We start from the raw sequence: 21111 nt of genomic DNA, 5'->3' as shown, positions 1-21111 counted from the left end.
TGTTAGTTTACAGTATTAATAAATTTTTATTATATTATTATCATGATAATACTTTTATATGTGTGGTTTGGTGATAGAATAAATAAAAAATTCTGTAAGTATCAAAACATTTTATCTATGTTGTGATGTAGTAAATAAAGTAAATTATATCTTGTACTTAATTTAATATTTGAAATTAATTAAACAAATCAAATTAAAATTAAACATTATGTTAAAATTTGATTTATTTGGATATATATTAGTCCGCACAAGTGTGCGGGCCATCATCTAGTAAAACAGTAATTAAATAGATAGATTAAATAACTGCAATTTTTTTTCATAAATTGGAATTACTTAATTTTTTATATAATTATAATTACATCATTATTACACATAATATTACACATAATAATTTGTATAGAAATTATAAATGGGTTATGTAAATCAAAATTCATGGCCCAATTTTAATGGGTTTTGTAATTATTTTCCTGTTTTTTCAATATTTATAAGAGGATGGCGATAGAAACCACTGTGGGGGAAAGAAAAAGTTTTTAGTTAAAAAAATTGTTGCAAAATATGAGGGTATATTTTACAGGACTAAGGAGTTAGATGACCAAATTTCGAAATTGATTTTAGAATAATTGATTTGATTCCTGGAATGTTCTTGTTTTATTGGATAAATAATTAAAAAAAATAGACATGCTCCATATTATTAAGATACAATCGATTATTAACTATGGTATTAAGGTTACATATTATTTAGCTATCGAAAATATGGTGGTAAAGTCCAGAAAAATATATTAGTTGCTAATTTAATTGATAGTAAATAATGGTCCCGATTAGTAGGAAAAAAATTGTAAAAAAAGGAAATTAGATATAAATAGAGGTTCCCTATATTGTCGCTGTGATTATGATGTGGGGGTTACTTTAGTTTGTTAGGCGTGGGAAGGATAAACTAAAGCTATTAAGGAATAGTGGTTACGTTGGAAAATTATATAAAGGGGTGGTTATGTTCGAAAATGATGGATGCATGTATTGTTGTCATTAATTGTTGGATCCAACTTTTATCAATGGGTCACACAGGTGTTTTAATAGAATAGATGACATTTTCAATTCATAACATTATTTAATACTATTTTTTTTCTTCTCAATCACAACACCAAATTTCATACCAAAACTATTTTTATACTATTATACTATTTAATATTTAAAATATAAACACTTATAATTATATTAAATAAATATATATTACAATAAAATAATTATACACCATTCATTTATTTTATATTTTATTATAAATATTTCAATTATTATTTTATGTATTTTATATTTTATCGTTTAGTTAATTAATAAATAAATGAATGGTTTAATGTGGTGAATAATATAACACCAAATTTGATGTGATATTATGGTATTGCAGTAAATAGTGTAATTTTTTAAGAGAAATTTTTTATGATAATCATTTTTAAAATTTTGTCACAAAAATAGCTAGCTTTCAATTAGAAAAATGACTAAAAGAAATTTTATTTAAGAGTAAAATGTATTTATACCCTAGGGTTAACTAATTTAGACTTATGGTTTATAGTTAAGGCGTAAGGTTTTGAGGAAAGAGTTTCAAATTTTAAAAAATTAAAAATTAAAATTAAAATTTTTAAAATAAAAAATGGGTTATTTTGGTTTTTTTTTTTATTGAAGGCTGTTTTTGTGACAAAAACTTTAAATTAGTCAATTCTTTCAAATAATCATGTTGAATCGGAGATGTTTTATATCAAAATTACACTAGATAAAATTTTGGAGTTGAGTTAAAGATAATTTAATAGAAATTGTCAATAAGTTAAAGAAAAAAACTTAATAGAAAAGGAAGGGTGAATATCGAACAAAGAAATTAAAAATAGGTAGTAAATCTAAGGGAAAAAAAAGGAAACCTCCAAATCCAACAAAACCACGTGGAGACCAGCCTTTCCTTTTGACCCATCGTTTCAGCAACGGAAGATTTGATCCCAACGAAAACGCGTCTTCATCTTCCTCCTCCTCCTTTCTTTTCTCTCGATTTTGGCTGAAAGGTATGTTTCTGCTTTCGCAACGCTCCTAGATCTCAACGTTTCTTCTTTCTAACTGATTGTTCTCTGGTTGGGTTTCTCGAATTCCCTCTGCATGATTACATCATTACTCCACTTGTATTCCTAAAATTCAAAGAATCTCCTGTTAATTGCGTTACAGAAATTACCATTAAATGTTATGGATTTGATTGTTACTATTTGTCTGATTCTGCTGTTGGATTTGTGATAGCAGCTTTGTCTTTTTTACTACAACCAAATATGGATGACTGGGGTAAGACTTAACTGTCCTGTCTTTTATATGTTTCTGAGTTGGTTTTGTTGGAATTTAATGAGTTGTTCTTTTTATTTTATTTCAGAGGATGAACAAATTGCACCACTTCCAGCAAAAGTTGTGCTTAAAAGCAACTGGGATGATGAAGATGTAGATGAGAATGAGATTAAGGACTCCTGGGAGGATGATGATGACGACGACCAACCTGCTCCCGTATTTAAACTCTTCATTATCATCTCTGGTTTGTTCTTGTTCCTTTAAAGTTTCTGAAACTTGAATTTACTTTCGTGTAGCCGCCTCCGGTAAAGCCTGCTCCTCCGAAGAAAGCTGTTGAGAAAAAGGGCAAAGCAGCTGAGGCTCCAAAAGAAGAACCTTTAGATCCTCTCTCTGAGAAACTTCGCATGCAGAGGTAATGTTAATTTAAGAGACAGATGACCAAAGGCTGTGACGTGTTCTTCTTATACATTATGTTATTTTACTTTGACAGGCTTGTTGAAGAAGCGGACTACAGGGCAACTGCTGAACTCTTTGGAACGAAGGGTGAAGAGAAAAGCCTTGACATGTTCATCCCCAAGTCTGAATCTGATTTTTTGGAATATGCTGAAATGATTTCTCATAGGCTTACACCATATGAGGTATGGTTGCGTTCTGTATCTCTTCTCTCTTCTCTCGGCTTTGGAGAGTGGTATCTTAGAATCATATACTTTGTATTGCAGAAAAGTTATCACTATATCGCATTGCTCAAAGCAGTCATGAGACTTTCGGTGACCAACATGAAGGCAGCAGATGTTAAAGATGTTGCTTCGTCCGTTACAGCAATAGCAAATGAAAAGCTTAAGGCTGAGAAAGAAGCTGCTGCTGGTAGAAAGAAGACGGGTACGTGCACTGACGACCACTTTCTAAACTCACTCTTGATAGCACTATAGCAGTTTATATTTGGTTTGAATTAGTTAGTGTGGATAAACTTTTTGTGATCATTAAATGGGTTTTTTGATTTATTTCATCAGGTGGCAAGAAGAAACAGCTTATTGTAGATAAGGCCGATGACGATCTAGTAGCTGGTCCTTATGATGCCATGGACGATTTTGACTTCATGTAGATTACAAGAGCTTTGTGATTGTGAGGGAATACAGTTTCGATTGCCTGGCGTCTGTTTCATCATTATCTCTCGGGAAGAAGAGCAAAAGTTTCTTAATTCTGGGATATATATAGTTGGAACAAAGAAGTCTTGCTTTATGGGTTTTGGTCTGTTTGGTCTGGAGACATTCTCTAAAGAGTCATGTTTTGTTTCTTTTCTGTTGGTTAAAAAGCTAATACTTTAATCAATTCTCGTGTAATGGTAATACAAATGTCTTATCTTTGCTCATGGTTCTCTCTATCATAGCTTCCCACTTATATAGAGGGTCTGTTGTTACAGAGTCTTCATAGCTTCCCACTTATATACCGTTGTTCTTGGAGGTATGCATTTCATGGGAATTGTATGCGCTTATGGTATCTCATCTCTCGCTGACATTATGGAACACTCTCGCCATTACGCAAATCTGAATTGGATTGATGGGATGCGCGAGATTGCTCGCTAGGTCTCCCCACCGTCACCAATACGCTAATCCGAATTGGAGTAATGGGATAAGCCGAGATAGCTCGCTAGGTCTCTGTGAAGGAACATATGCGTAAATATAAGTATAAAGGCGAGAAATAAAGAACACAGTGATTAATGTGGTTCGCTAAGTTGCATACCCCCACATGCAATGCAAGGAGAAATTTTATTATTTAGAGGCTATGTATAACTCATATTAGGGGTACAAGAATACAAACCGCACATTAGACTTGTAGATTTTAAGTCCAATAATATCATATGCAACTTCCAACAACTTATGCAATACACTTGATGAAGAGTACTTCATGCAATCCATTAACTAGATTCAACATCAAGATTCAAAGCACATCAACGAATCTCCTTTCGGACCAGATGCCTCTTCAGGTAAAATATCCTTTCAGACCATATGACCCTTCGTGCTAGACTAACATGTCGAGATGTTCAACAAGTCCAAGCAATTATTAAACCTGCTTTGAGGAACAAACTTAGTGAAAATGTAAGTAGGATTATATGCAGTTCTCACTTTCTTCACTTTAGTTCGCTTCTCATCTTGCAAGAAGGAATACCTCACGTCAATATGCTTGGTTCTCTTATGGTAAATATGATCTTTTGGCTAAGCATATATCATCAAACTGTCGCAATACACAGTAGCCTGATATCATTAACCAATCGTCTCAGCCATTTTTCCTTCACTTGCAGCGTTTGTTAATACTATATACTTTACCTAAGTAGTAGACAAAGTCACTGCGACTACAGAGTCGCCTTCCAGCTAACCACATAACCACCAAAGGTGAACAAATAACCTTTCATATATTTTTTGCTGTCCACAACTCCAGCATAGTCAGAATCAAAATAGCATATAACAATCGTGGGTTTTCGCCTCCATAAACGAGATTAACATCAGATGTATCCTTAAAGTACCAATAAATCTACTTCACAGTTGTCCGGTTTTTCTTCACAGGTTATCCCAAAAATGAAGAAGGTAAATTTTGTAAAGGTTTGATTAGGCCTGGACAAAAAAACCGGAACCAAAGATCTGAATCGAAACCGAACCGAAATATTTGAAACTGGAATCGGACCGAAACTCTCAAATATCCTAATGGTTCATATATTTCTATATCCGAAATAATCAAACGAACTGAAACCGAACCAAAATCGAACAAATACTCGAATATATAAAAATATTAATTATATATATATATATAACATATATATATATATAACATAACTAAATATATGTTTATAATTTAAAAATATATTAAAAGTATCAAAAATATTTGAAGAAAACTAAATTCTTATAAAAAATCCGACCTACCCGAAATCATTCGAAAGTATCCGGATATTTTTATCCAAAATATCTAAAATAATCAGAAATATTTGAGATTTTATCCGAATCATTCTTATTATTTGATATTTTATCCAAAATATCTGATATTTAACCCAAATTACCGGAACTATCCGAAATAACCAAACCGAAACCAAATGAGAACCGGTTTTCCGGCTATTTTCTGGTTTATAGTGTACTATTCGAACCGAAAATAGATAAGGTGGTAATGGATCTTTTAGTTCTCTATTTGAATTATCCGATATTCAAAATATCCGTGACATATCCGAACCGATACCCGAAATGTCCAAGAGACCTAGGTTTGACTACCAAGAACTTATTGTTGTATTTTTGGAACAGTATTAATTTTGAGTACTGGTCAAGAATCATAAAGTGAGAGCCAATAGAATTTTACGTGACAGTCAATGGTTAAATTTAATTACGGATGGGCAGATTAATTACCCAAACTCCTATATAACTAATTTCCTCTCAAGTCCAACTCTTCAGACAGCGTTTCATTATCACTTCCGACAAGACTCTTTATACCTTTCCGCACTCCCTTTCCGCCGACCTCCTCCATGGCTCCGATTGCTGTTGGCGATGTTGTACCTGACGGATCTATCTCCTTCTTCGACGAGAACGATCAGCTCCAGACTGTCTCCGTTCACTCCCTCGCCGCCGGTAAGAAGGTCATCCTCTTCGGTGTCCCTGGTGCTTTCACCCCCACCTGCAGGTAAACTCCTCCCCACACTACCTTTTCCTTGTAATAGATCTGGGAGACTTATTCGATTTTCAGATCTTGTCTCTGAGATTAGGGGTTTCAGATCTATATGAGTTGTGTATGTCAGTGGAGATCTATATAAGCTGATGAATCTTGTTGACTTGTGTTTTATTTTTCTCTGGATTAGCATGAAGCATGTGCCTGGATTCATCGAGAAAGCAGAGGAGCTGAAGTCAAAGGGTGTTGACGAGATCATTTGCTTTAGTGGTGAGTGTTGATAAAATAGTGTGTGTATTCTCATCATATTCAAAAGTATATGATGTTTGGTCTGATTGTAACAACGATACCATTTTGCATTGATTTGTTGCAGTGAATGATCCGTTTGTGATGAAGGCATGGGGGAAGACGTACCCAGAGAACAAGCATGTGAAGTTTGTGGCAGACGGTTCAGGAGAATACACGAAGCTTCTTGGACTCGAGCTCGACCTCAAGGACAAGGGTCTTGGCGTTAGGTCAAGGAGATTTGCTCTGTTGATTGATAACCTCAAGGTCACTGTTGCAAACGTTGAATCTGGCGGCGAGTTCACAGTTTCCAGCGCCGATGATATCCTCAAGGCTCTCTAAGAAACTCTTATCGTTTGTGTGTATGAAGAACCGCTGCATGTGATAGTAGTAAAGAGTGTATCTCTGGCCTGATTTGTGACGATAAATTAGGCATAATAATAAAGCGGTTTAAGTTGCTTATTTAATATTAAACTATTGGCTCTTCTTGTTGTCGAATTTATGAAAAAAATTGAGTAATTCATAAATTTGAGTGTGGCATACCAAATATTTGCATTCTGGTCGAGACTATGACATGGACAAATACCTTAAACTTACCTACGAGTTAGGCTACCCGAGATTTGTGATAGAATTGTTGGTATCATGCTTTTTATTACTTGGCAATCTATTGTCCGTAACACTCGCCAAGTTAGTTGGTGTCATGCTCTCTTCATCTGCATTATGGTAGAGTAATCATGTTTCTGTGTGTTATTAAGTTGAGTTTTACATACTCGTCACTCATTGAAAACTCTTAAAAATTAACATAAATATTCTTCCCAAAATTGCATCTACAATATTTCACAAAACCAAATTTAACTTTGAAGGAGAAAAGCTTAAATCTATGTGATTGTGTTCTTAAAACTGCCAAAAAAACATTATACGAACTTTAAAACTCACTAAACCCGAAAGACGTATTGCATTTCTTCACCTAAAAAAAATAATGGATATTTGTTTTGACAAAATTAGTAAAGAAAGTTCTAAAAACCTTGAAATCATCCACTGATAAACATATTCACATCACAACACAAGTCCTTTCTAACTTCCAGGAGTTGGTTACAATTCTCTGGTATCCGGCTTAATATTAGAGCATTGGTTAATGTTGTCTTTTTTTTTTAACTGGTTCCAGCTCTGTTTTGAAATCAAAGCTAAATCTGAGGTCTCTTCTTCTCTTTTTCCCAGGATTTGTAATTTTATCCCATGCAATTTCTTCCACGCCAGATTATGTTTCTCCTTATCAGAAGACCACCGCCGTTACCTTCTTATCACGACATACAGCAATATATATCAATGCACTTAGGAATAACATCAACTCGAATCAATGAAAAGAGTCTCGAAAATCAATTTCAAAAGTAAAAAAAGGAAGCATGTCACAATGTTTGGAAAATATTGTAGGAGATGAAACAAATCGTTCTCATTATTCCCATTAAGTAAACGTTCTCTCTTTTATTTCTTTCTTCCACTCTCACAAACCCACCAAATAAGACACTTATGACTGAGGAACTGACCCAAACTTCTTAAGCTTTGACGCCAAGTCTTGTCTTGAGCTCATCTGCAACTGCATCGATGAACTCCTCTGTGTTCAAGTAAGTGTCCCTTGAGAGCCTGGAAAAACACAGAACACAAATCATAAATCAACTGAACCAATCTTGATCAGAAACGTGGAATGAACAAGTCTTTGTGACTTACTTCGAGCCGTGAATGATGAGTGCAAGATCTTTCGTCATTTTTCCAGACTCCACTGTACCCACACAAGCAGCTTCAAGCTTCTCGGTAAATTCCAAGAGTTTTGAGTTGTCATCTAACTTTGCCCTGTTCAAACAGCAGATCTTTTCATTCGTTTTATATATAATCATCATCTTCCTTAAGGATGCTTTTCTCGTTACCTGTGTGCAAGTCCACGTGTCCAAGCAAAGATGGAGGCTATGCTGTTTGTGCTGGTCTCCCCACCTTTCTGGTGTACCCTGTAGTGACGAGTTACCGTTCCATGAGCTGCTTCAGCTTCAATCGTCTTTCCATCTGGGCAGACCTAATCAAGATAACACAACCGTGGTAAGAGCACAAACTTAGAATCAGCAACTCAAAGGGAACATGTGTCATGTTATTTACCAGAACAGATGTCATCAATCCAAGTGACCCGAATCCTACACACATTTTTAAGAAATTATTAAGCTAACAATATCTATGTGAATACCAAAAAAATACAGCTTAAGGCATATTCATTTATCAGCATCACACAAACCTTGTGCCAGGAAATCACTTTGGACATCACCATCGTAGTTCTTGCATGCCCACACATAGCCTCCCTCACTCTTCAGAGCGTAAGCCACCATATCATCAATGAGACGGTGTTCATACCTAACCAGTTCAATCTTTTAGATCCTCCTTGATCAAAAGCCAACATACACAAGAAAAGGATGAAGAAAAAAACTAAGAGTCGACTCACCATATTCCAGCAGCCTCATACTTTGATTTCCAGCTGGCTTCATACACCTCCTGGAAGATGTCTTTGAATCTTCATAGTAAAGCACAAATGCAACCAACATCAAATATGGATATGAGTAGAGCAAAATGATATATGGTAAAAGATAACCGAAACTAACTGTCCACATACCTGCCATCGTATTTCTTAAGAATGGTGTTCTTTGTGCTGAGATAAAGTGGCCACTTTTTCTCATAAGCCGTGTTCATCGATGCCTCAGCGAAAGCACGGATGGACTGTATTTAAAAGGAAACATAAATATATAATTTGATCTGTGAGGTCAATCTCCAAAAGAACAAGTTTGACTGTAGTTGGAAGAGAGTGTAAATGTTTACTTATATACCTCATCAGTGTTGTACATGGCCATAGCAACACCACCTTCACCGGTAAATGTGAACACTTCAGTTTCAGTTTTCCCATCTTTTCCCTCTGAAAATCAAAGAAATTACAGCTTATATTGGAAAGAAGAAACGAAAAGAGATTTCAAAATTATACAATGCCAGTCCCAAATGAGAGTAGTAAGTTTTACCAAAAGTCATAGTCAGTTTTCCTGGACCCTTGATAACAGCATCAGTGGCACGGTACTGATCACCAAAAGCATGCCTTCCAATGCAGATGGGCTTTGTCCAGCCTGGAGAAAACAAAGACACATTCTCAGAACCCGTTGGGCAATATAAAATGTAAATGGAAGTAGACCATTGTCAATAAATTACCTGGGACAAGCTTGGGAACATTTTTGCAGATAATTGGTTCTCTAAATACAGTTCCTGTGAGAGAAAAGACAAACAAAGTGTAAGGCAACATAGAATGATATTGGACAGGGTAAACATATAACTGTGAGTTTCTTACCATTCAGAATATTCCTGATGGTTCCATTTGGACTTCTCCACATCTGCTTCAAGCCAAATTCAGTGACACGGCCTTCATCTGCGGTGGAGAAAATCAATAATTAGTAAAATGAAACTCAACAGCTAAACAAATATATCTGTTAAAGCAGACCTGGAGTGATGGTGGCACACTTGATTGCAACATTATACCTAAAACGAAATTATAAGCATCAAAGATTAATAAATATTCCACAGAGTATAGCAGAAGAGATGCAACATAAGGTAGAGTAAGAAACACATACTTCTTAGTGGCTTCAGCGCTTTCGATAGTAACTTTGTCATCAGTAGCATCACGGTGAGGAAGGCCAAGGTCGAAGTACTTGATATCCAACTCCACGAAAGGGGTAATAAGCTGAAAAACATTTAAGCAAACGAAATTTAAAAACATAAATGCGAAAATAAAATGAAGGCGTGGGTAGAGAGAGCTCTTGTACCTTATCCTTGATGGACTTCCAGATAACTCGTGTCATTTCATCACCTAATTATTACACAAGACCAACGAGAAGGATAAAGTGTGAGTAAAAGATACACGAAAAACAAATCAATAGCTATTTTTGTTTTTTTGTTTTTAAAACAATAGCTGAAAAATCAGATTTTTTTGATATGAAACTATTACGAAGAGACAGAACAATGAACACACCGGTCTAATTTTCTGAGAGTGTTCTAAACAAACATCGAAGCTATTCCTCTATGTAGATCAAATAGTTCAGCAATATAAAAATCTCCTGACACTGAAACGTAAGGCACGTTCGAAAAAAAAACACAAAAACCAAATCTAGCATGGAAGTAAAAACTAGTTTGCACACGCTTGTCTTCTAGCTATCAGATCAGAACGAAAGAACGGAACTTCGATAAAAACGAGGCAAGTGAAATGTAATACGTTTTTTTCATTTTCGCATCGAAAAGATCTGAACTAAAGAAAATCTAGAGAGAGAGAGAGAGATCTCATCTCACCATCCATCTCGACGATGGGATTTGCAACCTTGATCTTCTCAAAGGCCATGTTTTTTCGTTAGATTTACGGATCCAGACGATCGGATTGGACGTTCTAGTCTTCGGCGATCTGCAAACGAGAGAAGTGGTCCCGGCGGGAGACAGAGATGGTCGATGGTGGTGAGTGGAGTAGGTGAAAAGGGGTGTGCAGGGGAGAGGGAGGTTCTATTTATGCTTCTCCTTTTTTAGGATTTCGGAAATTTATTTTTGGACCCCATTATTATTACTTATTCCAGTTTTGTCCCTTCTTTCATTTCTTGGATATACTGCCCAGTTGTTCTGGAATGGAATGAGGGGTGTATGATGTAGATACGAAATTGTGCATTTAAAAATGTATTTCTCCTGAATTTTCTTGGTAGAATATGTTTAATCACAATATCAAATTATATTATTACAATAATGTTGGATTTTAAAAATAATATGTTCATTTTACTTTTGCAAAACTAATTTTGGAAAGTTTTTATATAAAAATATATCGGAAAACAAAACAACTAACCATCAATGCATAACGGAAAAGACGAGACAAAAGATGAGACTGAGTTCTCTTTCTGGACTACATCGCCCATTTCCTCTCATTTGAACCACGATGCCCATTCATAGGCAGTGCCGTGCGAAGGTTTAATGGAGCTTGGGGCGAGTATAAAAATGGGGCTTCTTATAAAAAAAGTTTCCTGTCAAAAGTATAATATATATTTGAAAACATAAAAAAAAACTAAAACAATAACTTGAAAATACTAAGACATAATTTTTCTTCATATATAACTTGAAAGTACTAAGACATAATAGGAGACAATTGTTGGTATACAGAAGAAAGAGAAAAGACGTGTGTTGGCTTGAAAAATAGATTGATATGAGATTCTATGTAAAATATTTAGGAATCTATAAAGGTTAAAGGATTTACACTTTTTCCTTTTTTTTATTAGAAATTTGACATATACAACGATATTTTCTTGTTTGAAATTTGGAAAAGTGACAATAAAGTAAAATTTCTTTTTTGGAAAATATCTACCAGAAATTTAAGAAGATCGAACATGGATTGAATGGGTAAACAATTAAATAAAACCAATATGTTACTAAATATTTTTAGAAATCTGGGGGCCCTAAAAAAATTATTTATTTTGGGGGTCAGGGGCAAAAGCCCTTTTGGTAACACTTGAGGCACGGCACTGTTCATAGGGCTTGGATCACATCGCCCATTTCTTCTCTCTCAGTGATCTTCACCCGCTCGAAGCATGTCGTATACTTCATCTCCTTTGGAACACGTCATCCATTCCTCGAACTTGGATCAGCTCGCAAACTTCTCCATGATTAGAGCACGTCACCCACTTCTCGGAAAAATCAAATCACATATTATGAGTATTTAAATGTTATGTTTTTTTTTTGGAACGAATGTTTAATTGTATTCATCAAAAGCTCTGTTTTACAATGAGTGCAACGATGGTGAAAAAATCTTAATATTTACAAAAACTCATTTCTTAAACACATGTGTTTAACCAAAGACGATGTATTCCCTCGTACTTCTTCTCTCGGGAGTTCACCAGTAGAGAGAGGCGATTGTGAATGTTCTTGTCAACTGTCTTGTGGATCGAGGAAAACGTGGAAGGAGGGGGGGGGGGGGTCTCCATGGCTATGCATATTTCTTTCCATCCAGACAGAGTGAATTGTGATCTGAAATGCATAGTGTATAAGGAAAAACCGTTGGCAGTCCAAGTCATTTTTTGCAAGTTCCTAGACAGTATTCAACTACTCAGAGGTGTGGTGGTGTCCGAGCATGCCTTTCGTGAGATTACTCCAAATCTTTCTAGAGAATCGCACTGGAAGAACATATGATTTGTCGACTCTGCACCATTGTTACAAAGACAACATGTTGAACAAGTGATTTTATCCAAAGTACCTTACGATCATATGTTCATGTTTTAAATACTACTATTCATGTTTCTAAACAATATAATAGTTAAAATTGTATCTTTTTGTCATCAGAATAAACAGATTCGATTAAGACTCTTATAACCAAACATGGGACTCCGTGTCAATGTAGACAATTTGAGACGGTTGGATACAAACACCACGTGCAAGACTATCCGCCTTTTTGTTTTGAGTCCGGGTACATGCGCGATCATGAATGTTATGAAACTTACCTTCATCTGTTGTATTTCTTCGAGATAGGATGCAACAGCGGTCATTCTTCTAGTTCCAAAACCCTTTTCACCCGTTGCAAACAATCTGCCGCAAACGTTAGGTGAAATTATCGTAGATTTCGCATACATTCCATTGGCCATATATATAAAGGCTTCAAATTTCGTGTGAAGTGCAGATATACTATTTCTTATGTTTCCGGCCTCCATCAATCCATCAAAACATTCAAGTGTAGTATACCAACCATGACCAGAAAAAAATTTCTTTATCTTTCCAAGACCTATCTGTAAAACACCATCTCCCTATTCTCCTAGGTTAAAAATTAACTATTTGAAGGTTTAAATTGTAAAATATTTTTATTAATATAAAATAAATCAATTAACAGATTAAATTCTAAAATATATAAGATCTTGAAATCAATCAATTTACATTAAATAAATTTAACAATAACAGTTTTATATATCAGAATTATTTTAAATAAATGCAAATATTTATAACAGTTCATTACGGAAATTCATAATACAGATTAAAAAAAAATAAACTGAAATAGTATTTAATATATATATTTTTATATTTAATATAATTATGAAGCAATAAAATTATATTTTTATTAAATTATATTGTGTTAAAAAATATTTTCTACTTGTATTACTTACATATCTATATTATTTGCGAAGTGATTTTTCGAATCCGAGCTCTCACGTTAAAAGTTAGAGTGGTTAATATCGTTTATTCCCTTAATGAATAAAATATATAAATTACCTACAAAATAAAAAAGAATTTAAATTATTTTGATTAGACAAGTGATTAAAACTAATAATAATTATTATTATCTAAAATCCAAATATATATTTTAAAATAAAAAAGATAATTTATATATATACTATGTTATCTGGAAAATATCATTAATAATTGTTAAAAAAATAGAAAACACATATTACTAAATCTTAATGAAGTATTAATTTTATATAATTGAAAAGGGAATATTGAATGATTTTTAAGATTGACCTATTAATAATAAATATAATGTACGAATAATTTTTTTTAAAAATATACATAAAAATGTTCAAATGCAAATATAAATAATAATTGGTTGACAAAAATAAATTATATATAATAATGTATTATAATAGTCTTTTAGTTAGTAAATAATGTATTAACTTTAATAAGTAATTACAAAATGTTCATGCCCGCAAAGTTAACGCATGTATAAACAAAGAAAAAACTATTTATATGTTAACGTTTTTTTATTTTGAAACTTATGTTAACGTGTTTTTCTAATATGTTTAACATCTAACTGAAAAAGCTTAATGAGAATCAAATTTACGCGGAAAATATATAAAATAATAGATAAAATAAACACATTAAAGTAAAAGAAAAGATAAAGTGCAAAAGATGTTGTGGGGTTTGCAATTGGCAACCGACTCAAAATGCTTTTTCAGCTTCTTTACATAGTTTTAATCTCTTTTTGTCTTTCTTACAGTTCCATCGTTGATCGATCGAATTCAAACCCTTATATTACGCTTCTTTTTCTTATATAACTCTCTTTATAATCCCAACTCTCCTTCTCCTTTGCTCTCTCAACTCGCAAGTTCTATATATGTTCACATTTATCTCTTTAATATATTTCTTTATCATTAGCTTCTAGCGAGGAAGTAGATATGGCTCCTGTTTCAATGCCTCCTGGTTTCCGGTTTCATCCAACAGACGAAGAGCTTGTCATCTACTACCTCAAACGAAAGATTAATGGCCGGACGATCGAATTAGAGATAATTCCCGAGATTGATCTTTACAAATGCGAGCCCTGGGATTTACCCGGTACTATTAATCTCTCTTCCCCTTATTATTGTTCTCTTAAGATGCAAATCACTGTTATCGTCTGGATCAAGAAAAATACCAATTTAAAAGTCTACATCGTTTATACATGGACATGTTTATCTCATTCTAAAAAGGAATTAATATTTGAGGCAATATAGCATAGCAAAAGAAAAAAAACTCTGTCTCGTTGCTTTTCATATATATCATTAATCATCTAATTGATAATCATTGCAAGATCGATTTTTGGACTTCAGAATAACTTCATTTTATAAAAACTAAAAAAAAAAAAAAAAAAAAAAAAAAAAAAAACTACATAGTGTGACTGTGTGAACATATCTATTGATAAGAATAGCCCTAGGATCAGAAGAGACATTTCGTTACGTTATATATATATATATATATGTTTTTTTTTCTTTTCCAACACTAGTTTCTAGTTTTTAAAAATTGTTTACGTACCAAGTTATGTATCTCCAGACACGCATCGAACTTGAAGGCTTTATTAACTAAAAATAATAAACAATGCCTACTTTATAGTTCATAAAATAAAACAATGCCAACTTTATATTGGAATAAAACTTAAATGGACCCACCCTTACATTTATTCTTTAAGAGGATTGTAAAAAACCGAGAGATGCGGTGGATAGTGAGACAAATTCGGAAGACCGAGTCAAAAAGGTAAGAAGATACAAAAAAGGAAAAAAAGTAACACAATTAAGATTTGGCATGCTTTAGGGTTTCGGAAGCTTCTCATTCACCCTCAACTTTTGTTTTATAAAAAAGTGTTCTCCTTTCGTCTTTTATTTAGTCTTTTTGATTCTCATATTAAGAACCTTAAGTGTATTCAAAGTTATTGTTGAATAGACCTAATTCATATGTTCTCTTAATATGATTTGTAAAATTTGCAGGGAAGTCCTTGCTCCCAAGTAAAGACCTAGAATGGTTTTTCTTCAGTCCCAGAGACCGGAAATATCCCAATGGATCCAGAACTAACCGGGCGACAAAAGCAGGTTACTGGAAAGCCACAGGAAAAGATCGTAAAGTTACTTCCCATTCGCGGACTGTCGGAACAAAGAAAACGCTAGTTTATTATCGAGGACGAGCGCCTCACGGCTCTCGTACCGATTGGGTCATGCATGAGTACCGTCTTGAAGAGCAAGAATGCGACTCCAAGTCCGGCATACAGGTAGATAACAAAACATCATAAAGATGATATTCTCTTACAATTTTATTATAATTTAAATGAATGAATAAACATTTCAGGATGCGTATGCACTTTGTCGAGTATTCAAGAAGAGTGCTTTAGCCAACAAGTTAGAAGAACAACATCATGGAATGAAGAGGAAGAAAGCAACGACTAATAGTGAAAAATCTACTTCTAGTACTTGTTTGTATTCTGATGGAATGTATGAAAATCTAGAAAACTCGGGATATCCGGTCTCACCCGATCACGGATTAACTCAACTGGGTAACATTTCTTCGTCCGATATGGAAACGATAGAGAACAAATGGAGTCATTCTATGTCGCATGACACGTCTTATAACTTCCCAGCACAGTCACAGTTTTGTTCTCAATATGGAACAATCACATATCCTCCCTCAAAGGTAACAAGATCATTTACTTATATTATCTTAAAGAATGTGAAATCTAACGTAAATTTTAATTCGTTTCAAACTAATCTTTAATTGATCTAATTCTCTGCACAAAATAGGCCGAGATAGCGTTCGAGTGTGCAAGACTAAAAAATCGTATGTTGCCGCCAGCACCACCACTCCACGTTGAAGATCTCGCACATAGCGAACATTTGGGAACCAATGTAGCTAATGACACGGATCAAATGTTGAGCAAGATCATAGCATTAGCTCAAGCTTCTCACGAGCCACACAACAGTCTAGGCTCATGGGAATTTGCTTCTGCTTCCGGAAACTTTCAGGGAGACGTTTGCTATCCCGGAGAAAAAGCCTCAGGTTCATGGGTAGAGGCGAACATGAAGGCTGTTGATATGCAAGCGCATGATGGGAGGTTTAAGGAAGAGAGAATTGTCGAGAACTTGAGATGGGTAGGAGTATCAAACAAGGAACTAGAAAAGGTAGTGGTGCTCATAGGTATTCTAATACTTGCAAAATACTTTATACATAATATATATTTTTCCTTTTTCTAACTTATTAATTCTTGAATAAAACTCTTAATAAAAACATGATAGGGTGCGTTATCTAAATTTTATCTTGTACTCCAATTTCCAGAGCTTCATTGAAGAACACTCCACAGTAGTTCCTATAGAAGATATTTGGAGTTATCGTACGGATAGTCATGAACATCAAGGTAACTTCTGCTCATAAAATATGTTCCAATTTGACTTTTGCTGTTTTGAGTTACTCAGTCTCCTTTGGCTTGGGACCATACCAAGTTAATTTAGTTTCTCCCCTAGAACCAGACTCGCCTCGTAACTTTGAGTTGCATTTTCCATGGAAAGCCCCCTCTTATAGCTGTAGAGCTCCATGCAGTTAGGTATAGAGCTATTGAATTTGTCTTACTAATAAATTTTATATTTTTTTAATTGGAGATGGTGAGGGAGTTAACAACAATGGAGATGTGGATGATGTTTACACACTTGAGTTCTCCGAAAACGAACTCAACGCCAATAATTCGGACAAGATAAACAACAATGATCATGACGCAACGAGTTCACCTCGTTTTGAGATGGTTAACAAAGTTGAGGTTAGCCATGGATTGTCTGTTACAACTCGTCAGGTAACCAATACATGCTTTCAACAGATTGTACCATCTCAAACCGTAATTGTTTACATAAATCCAACGGGTACCGTAAACTGTGGACATGAGAAGAAACTAACGGAGGAGGTTCATGTCGTTAAGCAGATTAATCCGCGAATTGACAGCTTTGTCTCCAAAATTCTTGGACCGTGGAGAAGATTTGCGTATTTATTGGTTTCGTTCATATCCTCTTATTAATATACTGTGCTAATCAAGGAGGTAACTCTAATGAAAACCAACGCAGTGAAGGAGATTGTAACGATCGGGGAAAAATACTAAATACGAAATGCTGTAGTGAGAAAAATATTTGGAAGAAGAAGAACGAGAAAAACATAGTTGATGAAAAAGTTTTCAGCGTTCAAGATAGTTTTATGTTGAAGAAGTTGGGGCTTTCTGTTGCTGTTACCTTAACTGTTTCAACCATATGTCTTATATTTAATGTGAAGTTCAATATGGATTTGCACTTTTTCTATTGTACTACGGACTATATGTCTAGGAGGGCTTTCCTCTCCTTTGCTTTCTTTTTTACTTTTTCATTTTTCTACACCGTCTGAAATCTACGTATTATGTGCTACTTTACATCATGTAATGTAGTTTTTCTTCCTTTGTTAGTAACCAATATGACCTCTCGGTAATCAACCTTTTAAAATTTGATTTTTATGTGAACATATATTGGAATATATTTGACTTTATCCATACTAGAAGATCCTCAAATAACCACAGAATAAACCACACTAATTCATTATGATGAACCTCCAAATGAAGCTGAGACTTTCAGGGAGACGCTTTATTGAGGTGCTTCATAACCTGTGAGGTTAATAACCCGAAAGATCTGAACTATTAATTTGAAATGACTGAGTCAGATATATATGCGAGCACTTTACTTAAAAGAATATTTGATCCTATTATTTTTCTATAGGATAAGATAATCAAACTCTCACTTTTGTTATGAACTAAGATACGATATTAAAAAATAGTTTTTTTTTTGTTCTCCTTTGTTATTGTCCACAACTCCTTATGCTAAAGGTTATATTGGTTAATACCAACATTTTTATATTGGTTAATGCCAACAATTGCAATTACTTCTTGTGCCATAGGACAACGAAATAGGACGTGGCTAATTGTTTCATCTCTTGCTTGGCATAATCAGCATATACTCACCACATTCATATCCCACGTATTCAGGCGATCTGCAACTGCCAGCGCCTCAGAGAGAGAGCCCGCCAAAGAAACATTTTAATTTTTAGAAGAGGCTGAATCTTCCAAATTCGCGACTTACGACCATTGGTAACAACATCATTCCGGTTAGATTGTTGGGTTTCGGTGACTGTATGATTTAATACCAACCAGTACCCACTCTTTACCGTATAGGATCCATGTCTTATGAAGGCCCATATTTGTCTGTCTGGTGTTCTTCCAATAGCATCAGAATTCTAGCCACTTCATTCACCGGAAATAAGTCTTCAAGCAATTCATATCTCCAGTCCCAACATTGTCTATCAGCTGAGAAAGTCTCAACTTTAAATCAATGAGACTTTGTTTGTTAACAGGGCGTCTAGGCAGAGGATCTAAAATCCATTTTTCAGACCAAACTCGAGTGTTTTGGCCATCACCTACTGATTTGATCAGTCCTTTCTTCAAGAGCTCACGGCCAAAGAGTATGCTGCACCATGCATATGATGGTCTGTAACCTTTCCACAGTCTAGGAAGTCTTTTGTTGCATAGTAGCACCCTTTGTAGACTCTTCCAAACAGCTGTCTGGTTCATTCAATAGTTTCCCGGCATGTTTAGCCAAAAGTGGTTGGTTGAAGCCAAAAGTGCTTGATTCATTCAGGAGTTGTAATAGTTAACACCAAGAGTTGTAATGATTAGCCAATAATTACAAATGTGAATACTAGTTGTTGCAATGGTTGAACGAGTTGTAATGGTTGAACACCTAAAGTTGAAATGATTGATAATAAAAAGTTGCAAAATATTTCTCTCTCTAAATGAGTGTATTCAATCTGAAATTTGAAGTGATTTGATTTTAATGAGCTTTTAGATGATTTTAGGTAATTTTGAGAATTTTGTGTGATTTTTGTTAACTCGCTGTAGACTTTTATCTAAAACCATGAGATTTGAATTTTTAGTTTATAGCTAAGAAACTCCTCTGAAACATTCTAGGAACACTTAAAGCACTCTAAAATGTACAACTTAAATTTTGTTCAATAACAAAGAATTTAAAGTACTTTATGAAATGACAAGTTCATTAGCAGCTGATTTTAAAGCTTTTTTAAAAAAATCACATTTCAATAAAAGTGGATTTGTCATTTTAATACAACTCACTAGTTGAATAGATCCTTATAAGTGTTTAAACACTTGTTCTCGTAAAAAAGTTGGAGAGAAGATGCTAGAGTTTGACTAAGTGTCAGATGTTCCATAAACACTGAAACCTAATTGGCTTGGGATAAGTGACGGTGAAATGATCATGCAACGATCAGGTATAAGTAAAGAAAGAACAATACCAGAAAGCTGATTAAGGAAAATTTTACTATCATATAATGTGGGTAAAGTAAAGTAAGTTTGACTAGCTCTAGTTGCAGAAATTAGTTAAGAAAACTATTGTAGAGAATGAGTCAGAACATTGATGGCGAGATGTGAATACACCAAATAAAGAAACAACATCAAATACCCGACTAGGAAAGGAAGGCCATGTAATACTATAAAAAAGAACATACATCTCTAATTCTTTCCACAACTCAAAAACGAGTCTTAGAGAGAAGTCAAAGCAAGAACAAAGTTCTAGAGAGAGAAATTTGAGAAGAAGGATTGAACGATCAAAGGAGTTCTTGGCCGGAACCAAATTTGAGGCAATTCGAAAGATTATGTTATAATGCATGCTATGGAAAGTTCATTCTTTGTACGTAGTTCTCAATGATCAAAGAATGTGCTTTCGTTCTTATATTTTTCGTAGTATATTATGTACGGCGAATGTATATTTCAGTCGATCTGTTATGTGAGAAACGTGAAGCTGATCTTAAATAGAAGTGGTCACTACAAGAAAACAAATTTCTCCAACAAAAAAATTCATCAGGAATTCTCGAAGAAAGTCCGACAAAGCTCCGACGGAATGTCATATGGAGAAAGTTATCGAAAATTCCTAAAGAATTCCTGACGGAGATCAAATATTTGACTTCTGTCAAGAATCCATCAGAAATTTTTGGTAGACTCCCGACGAAGACAAATTTTTTTGACATCCATTACAAATATGTCGAGAACGAAAACCAAGAAAAAATTGACTTCCATCATGAATTCCTGACGTGTACCTAATGGATAACAATTTAATGTCGTAAAAATATAAAATTTTTGGTTAACGGTCTCAAAAGATTATCGGGTCATATGACATGTGTAAATATAATTTTGGACGTAGTTGATATCACTCAAATTATACTAAGGAGTGACTTTACTCTCTCAAATAAGAAGTTCAGTTGTAGTACTTAGGAATCGAATCCACAGATAGCTAGGGAACACAATATACTATAGAAATCAAGATTAAGCTAGGCAAACAGTTTATAAAGCAGTAAATCAATGAAAGTAAGATGAACAAAGTAGTTGTTCGATTGGTTGATTGAGGTTGTAAAAAATTAGGAGAAATAGCTAGACCTAGGGATTTATCAATCAAGAGATTCAAAACTTCAATTCAAGGATGCTAATGGTTTATAGATTCAATTCTAGAACTCGATTTTAATAAGTAAGTAATCCAACTTTCGCATGTA

General features: G+C 34.3%; 4 protein-coding genes and 1 long non-coding RNA gene across 9 annotated transcripts; 3 read left to right on the top strand and 2 right to left on the bottom strand.

Annotated features, from left to right (window-relative positions):
* Positions 1-1858: 1858 nt before the first annotated feature.
* LOC103852306 (eukaryotic translation initiation factor 3 subunit J) lies at positions 1859-3676 on the top strand. Of its 5 annotated transcripts, none has more exons than XM_009129214.3 (7): positions 1859-2042; positions 2272-2310; positions 2396-2523; positions 2604-2719; positions 2798-2945; positions 3027-3186; positions 3318-3676. In XM_009129214.3, the coding sequence occupies exons 2-7, from the start codon at positions 2298-2300 to the stop codon at positions 3407-3409; spliced, it is 657 nt and encodes a 218-aa protein (XP_009127462.1). In that variant the 5' UTR covers positions 1859-2042; positions 2272-2297; the 3' UTR covers positions 3410-3676. The 5 variants fall into 5 exon arrangements, with proteins under 5 accessions (XP_009127462.1, XP_018511670.1, XP_009127464.1 ...); XM_018656154.2 differs by having other exon boundaries at positions 1872-2042; positions 2254-2310; XM_009129216.3 differs by having other exon boundaries at positions 1889-2042; positions 2269-2310.
* LOC117132152 lies at positions 3431-5450 on the bottom strand. Its single transcript, XR_004455653.1, has 2 exons — positions 4474-5450; positions 3431-4374 (listed from the first exon to the last, which is right to left on the bottom strand). It is a non-coding gene; the product is annotated as an uncharacterized LOC117132152 (long non-coding RNA).
* Positions 5451-5736: 286 nt separating this feature from the next.
* LOC103852305 (peroxiredoxin-2B) lies at positions 5737-6708 on the top strand. The gene is given in 3 exon segments (NM_001301901.1): positions 5737-5964; positions 6140-6219; positions 6323-6708. Coding segments are annotated over 3 exon segments (489 nt in total). The 5' UTR covers positions 5737-5809; the 3' UTR covers positions 6577-6708.
* Positions 6709-7573: 865 nt separating this feature from the next.
* Positions 7574-10838, bottom strand: LOC103852304 (cytosolic isocitrate dehydrogenase [NADP]). The gene is made up of 15 exons (XM_009129212.3): positions 10594-10838; positions 10074-10117; positions 9882-9991; positions 9752-9789; positions 9602-9679; positions 9466-9519; positions 9282-9383; positions 9096-9181; positions 8885-8988; positions 8717-8785; positions 8513-8628; positions 8380-8414; positions 8157-8299; positions 7960-8082; positions 7574-7875 (listed from the first exon to the last, which is right to left on the bottom strand). The coding sequence occupies exons 1-15, from the start codon at positions 10640-10642 to the stop codon at positions 7788-7790; spliced, it is 1239 nt and encodes a 412-aa protein (XP_009127460.1). The 5' UTR covers positions 10643-10838; the 3' UTR covers positions 7574-7787.
* Positions 10839-11084: 246 nt separating this feature from the next.
* LOC103852303 (NAC domain-containing protein 86) lies at positions 11085-18010 on the top strand. Its single transcript, XM_009129210.3, is given in 7 exon segments — positions 11085-14586; positions 15492-15769; positions 15847-16188; positions 16296-16673; positions 16828-16906; positions 17148-17522; positions 17525-18010. Coding segments are annotated over 7 exon segments (1995 nt in total). The 5' UTR covers positions 11085-14429; the 3' UTR covers positions 17911-18010.
* Positions 18011-21111: the final 3101 nt, after the last annotated feature.

Source organism: Brassica rapa, chromosome A02 (assembly GCF_000309985.2).
Source record: "Brassica rapa cultivar Chiifu-401-42 chromosome A02, CAAS_Brap_v3.01, whole genome shotgun sequence".
Taxonomy (NCBI): Eukaryota; Viridiplantae; Streptophyta; class Magnoliopsida; order Brassicales; family Brassicaceae; genus Brassica; species Brassica rapa.
This window is presented reverse-complemented; position numbering and strand designations above follow the sequence as displayed.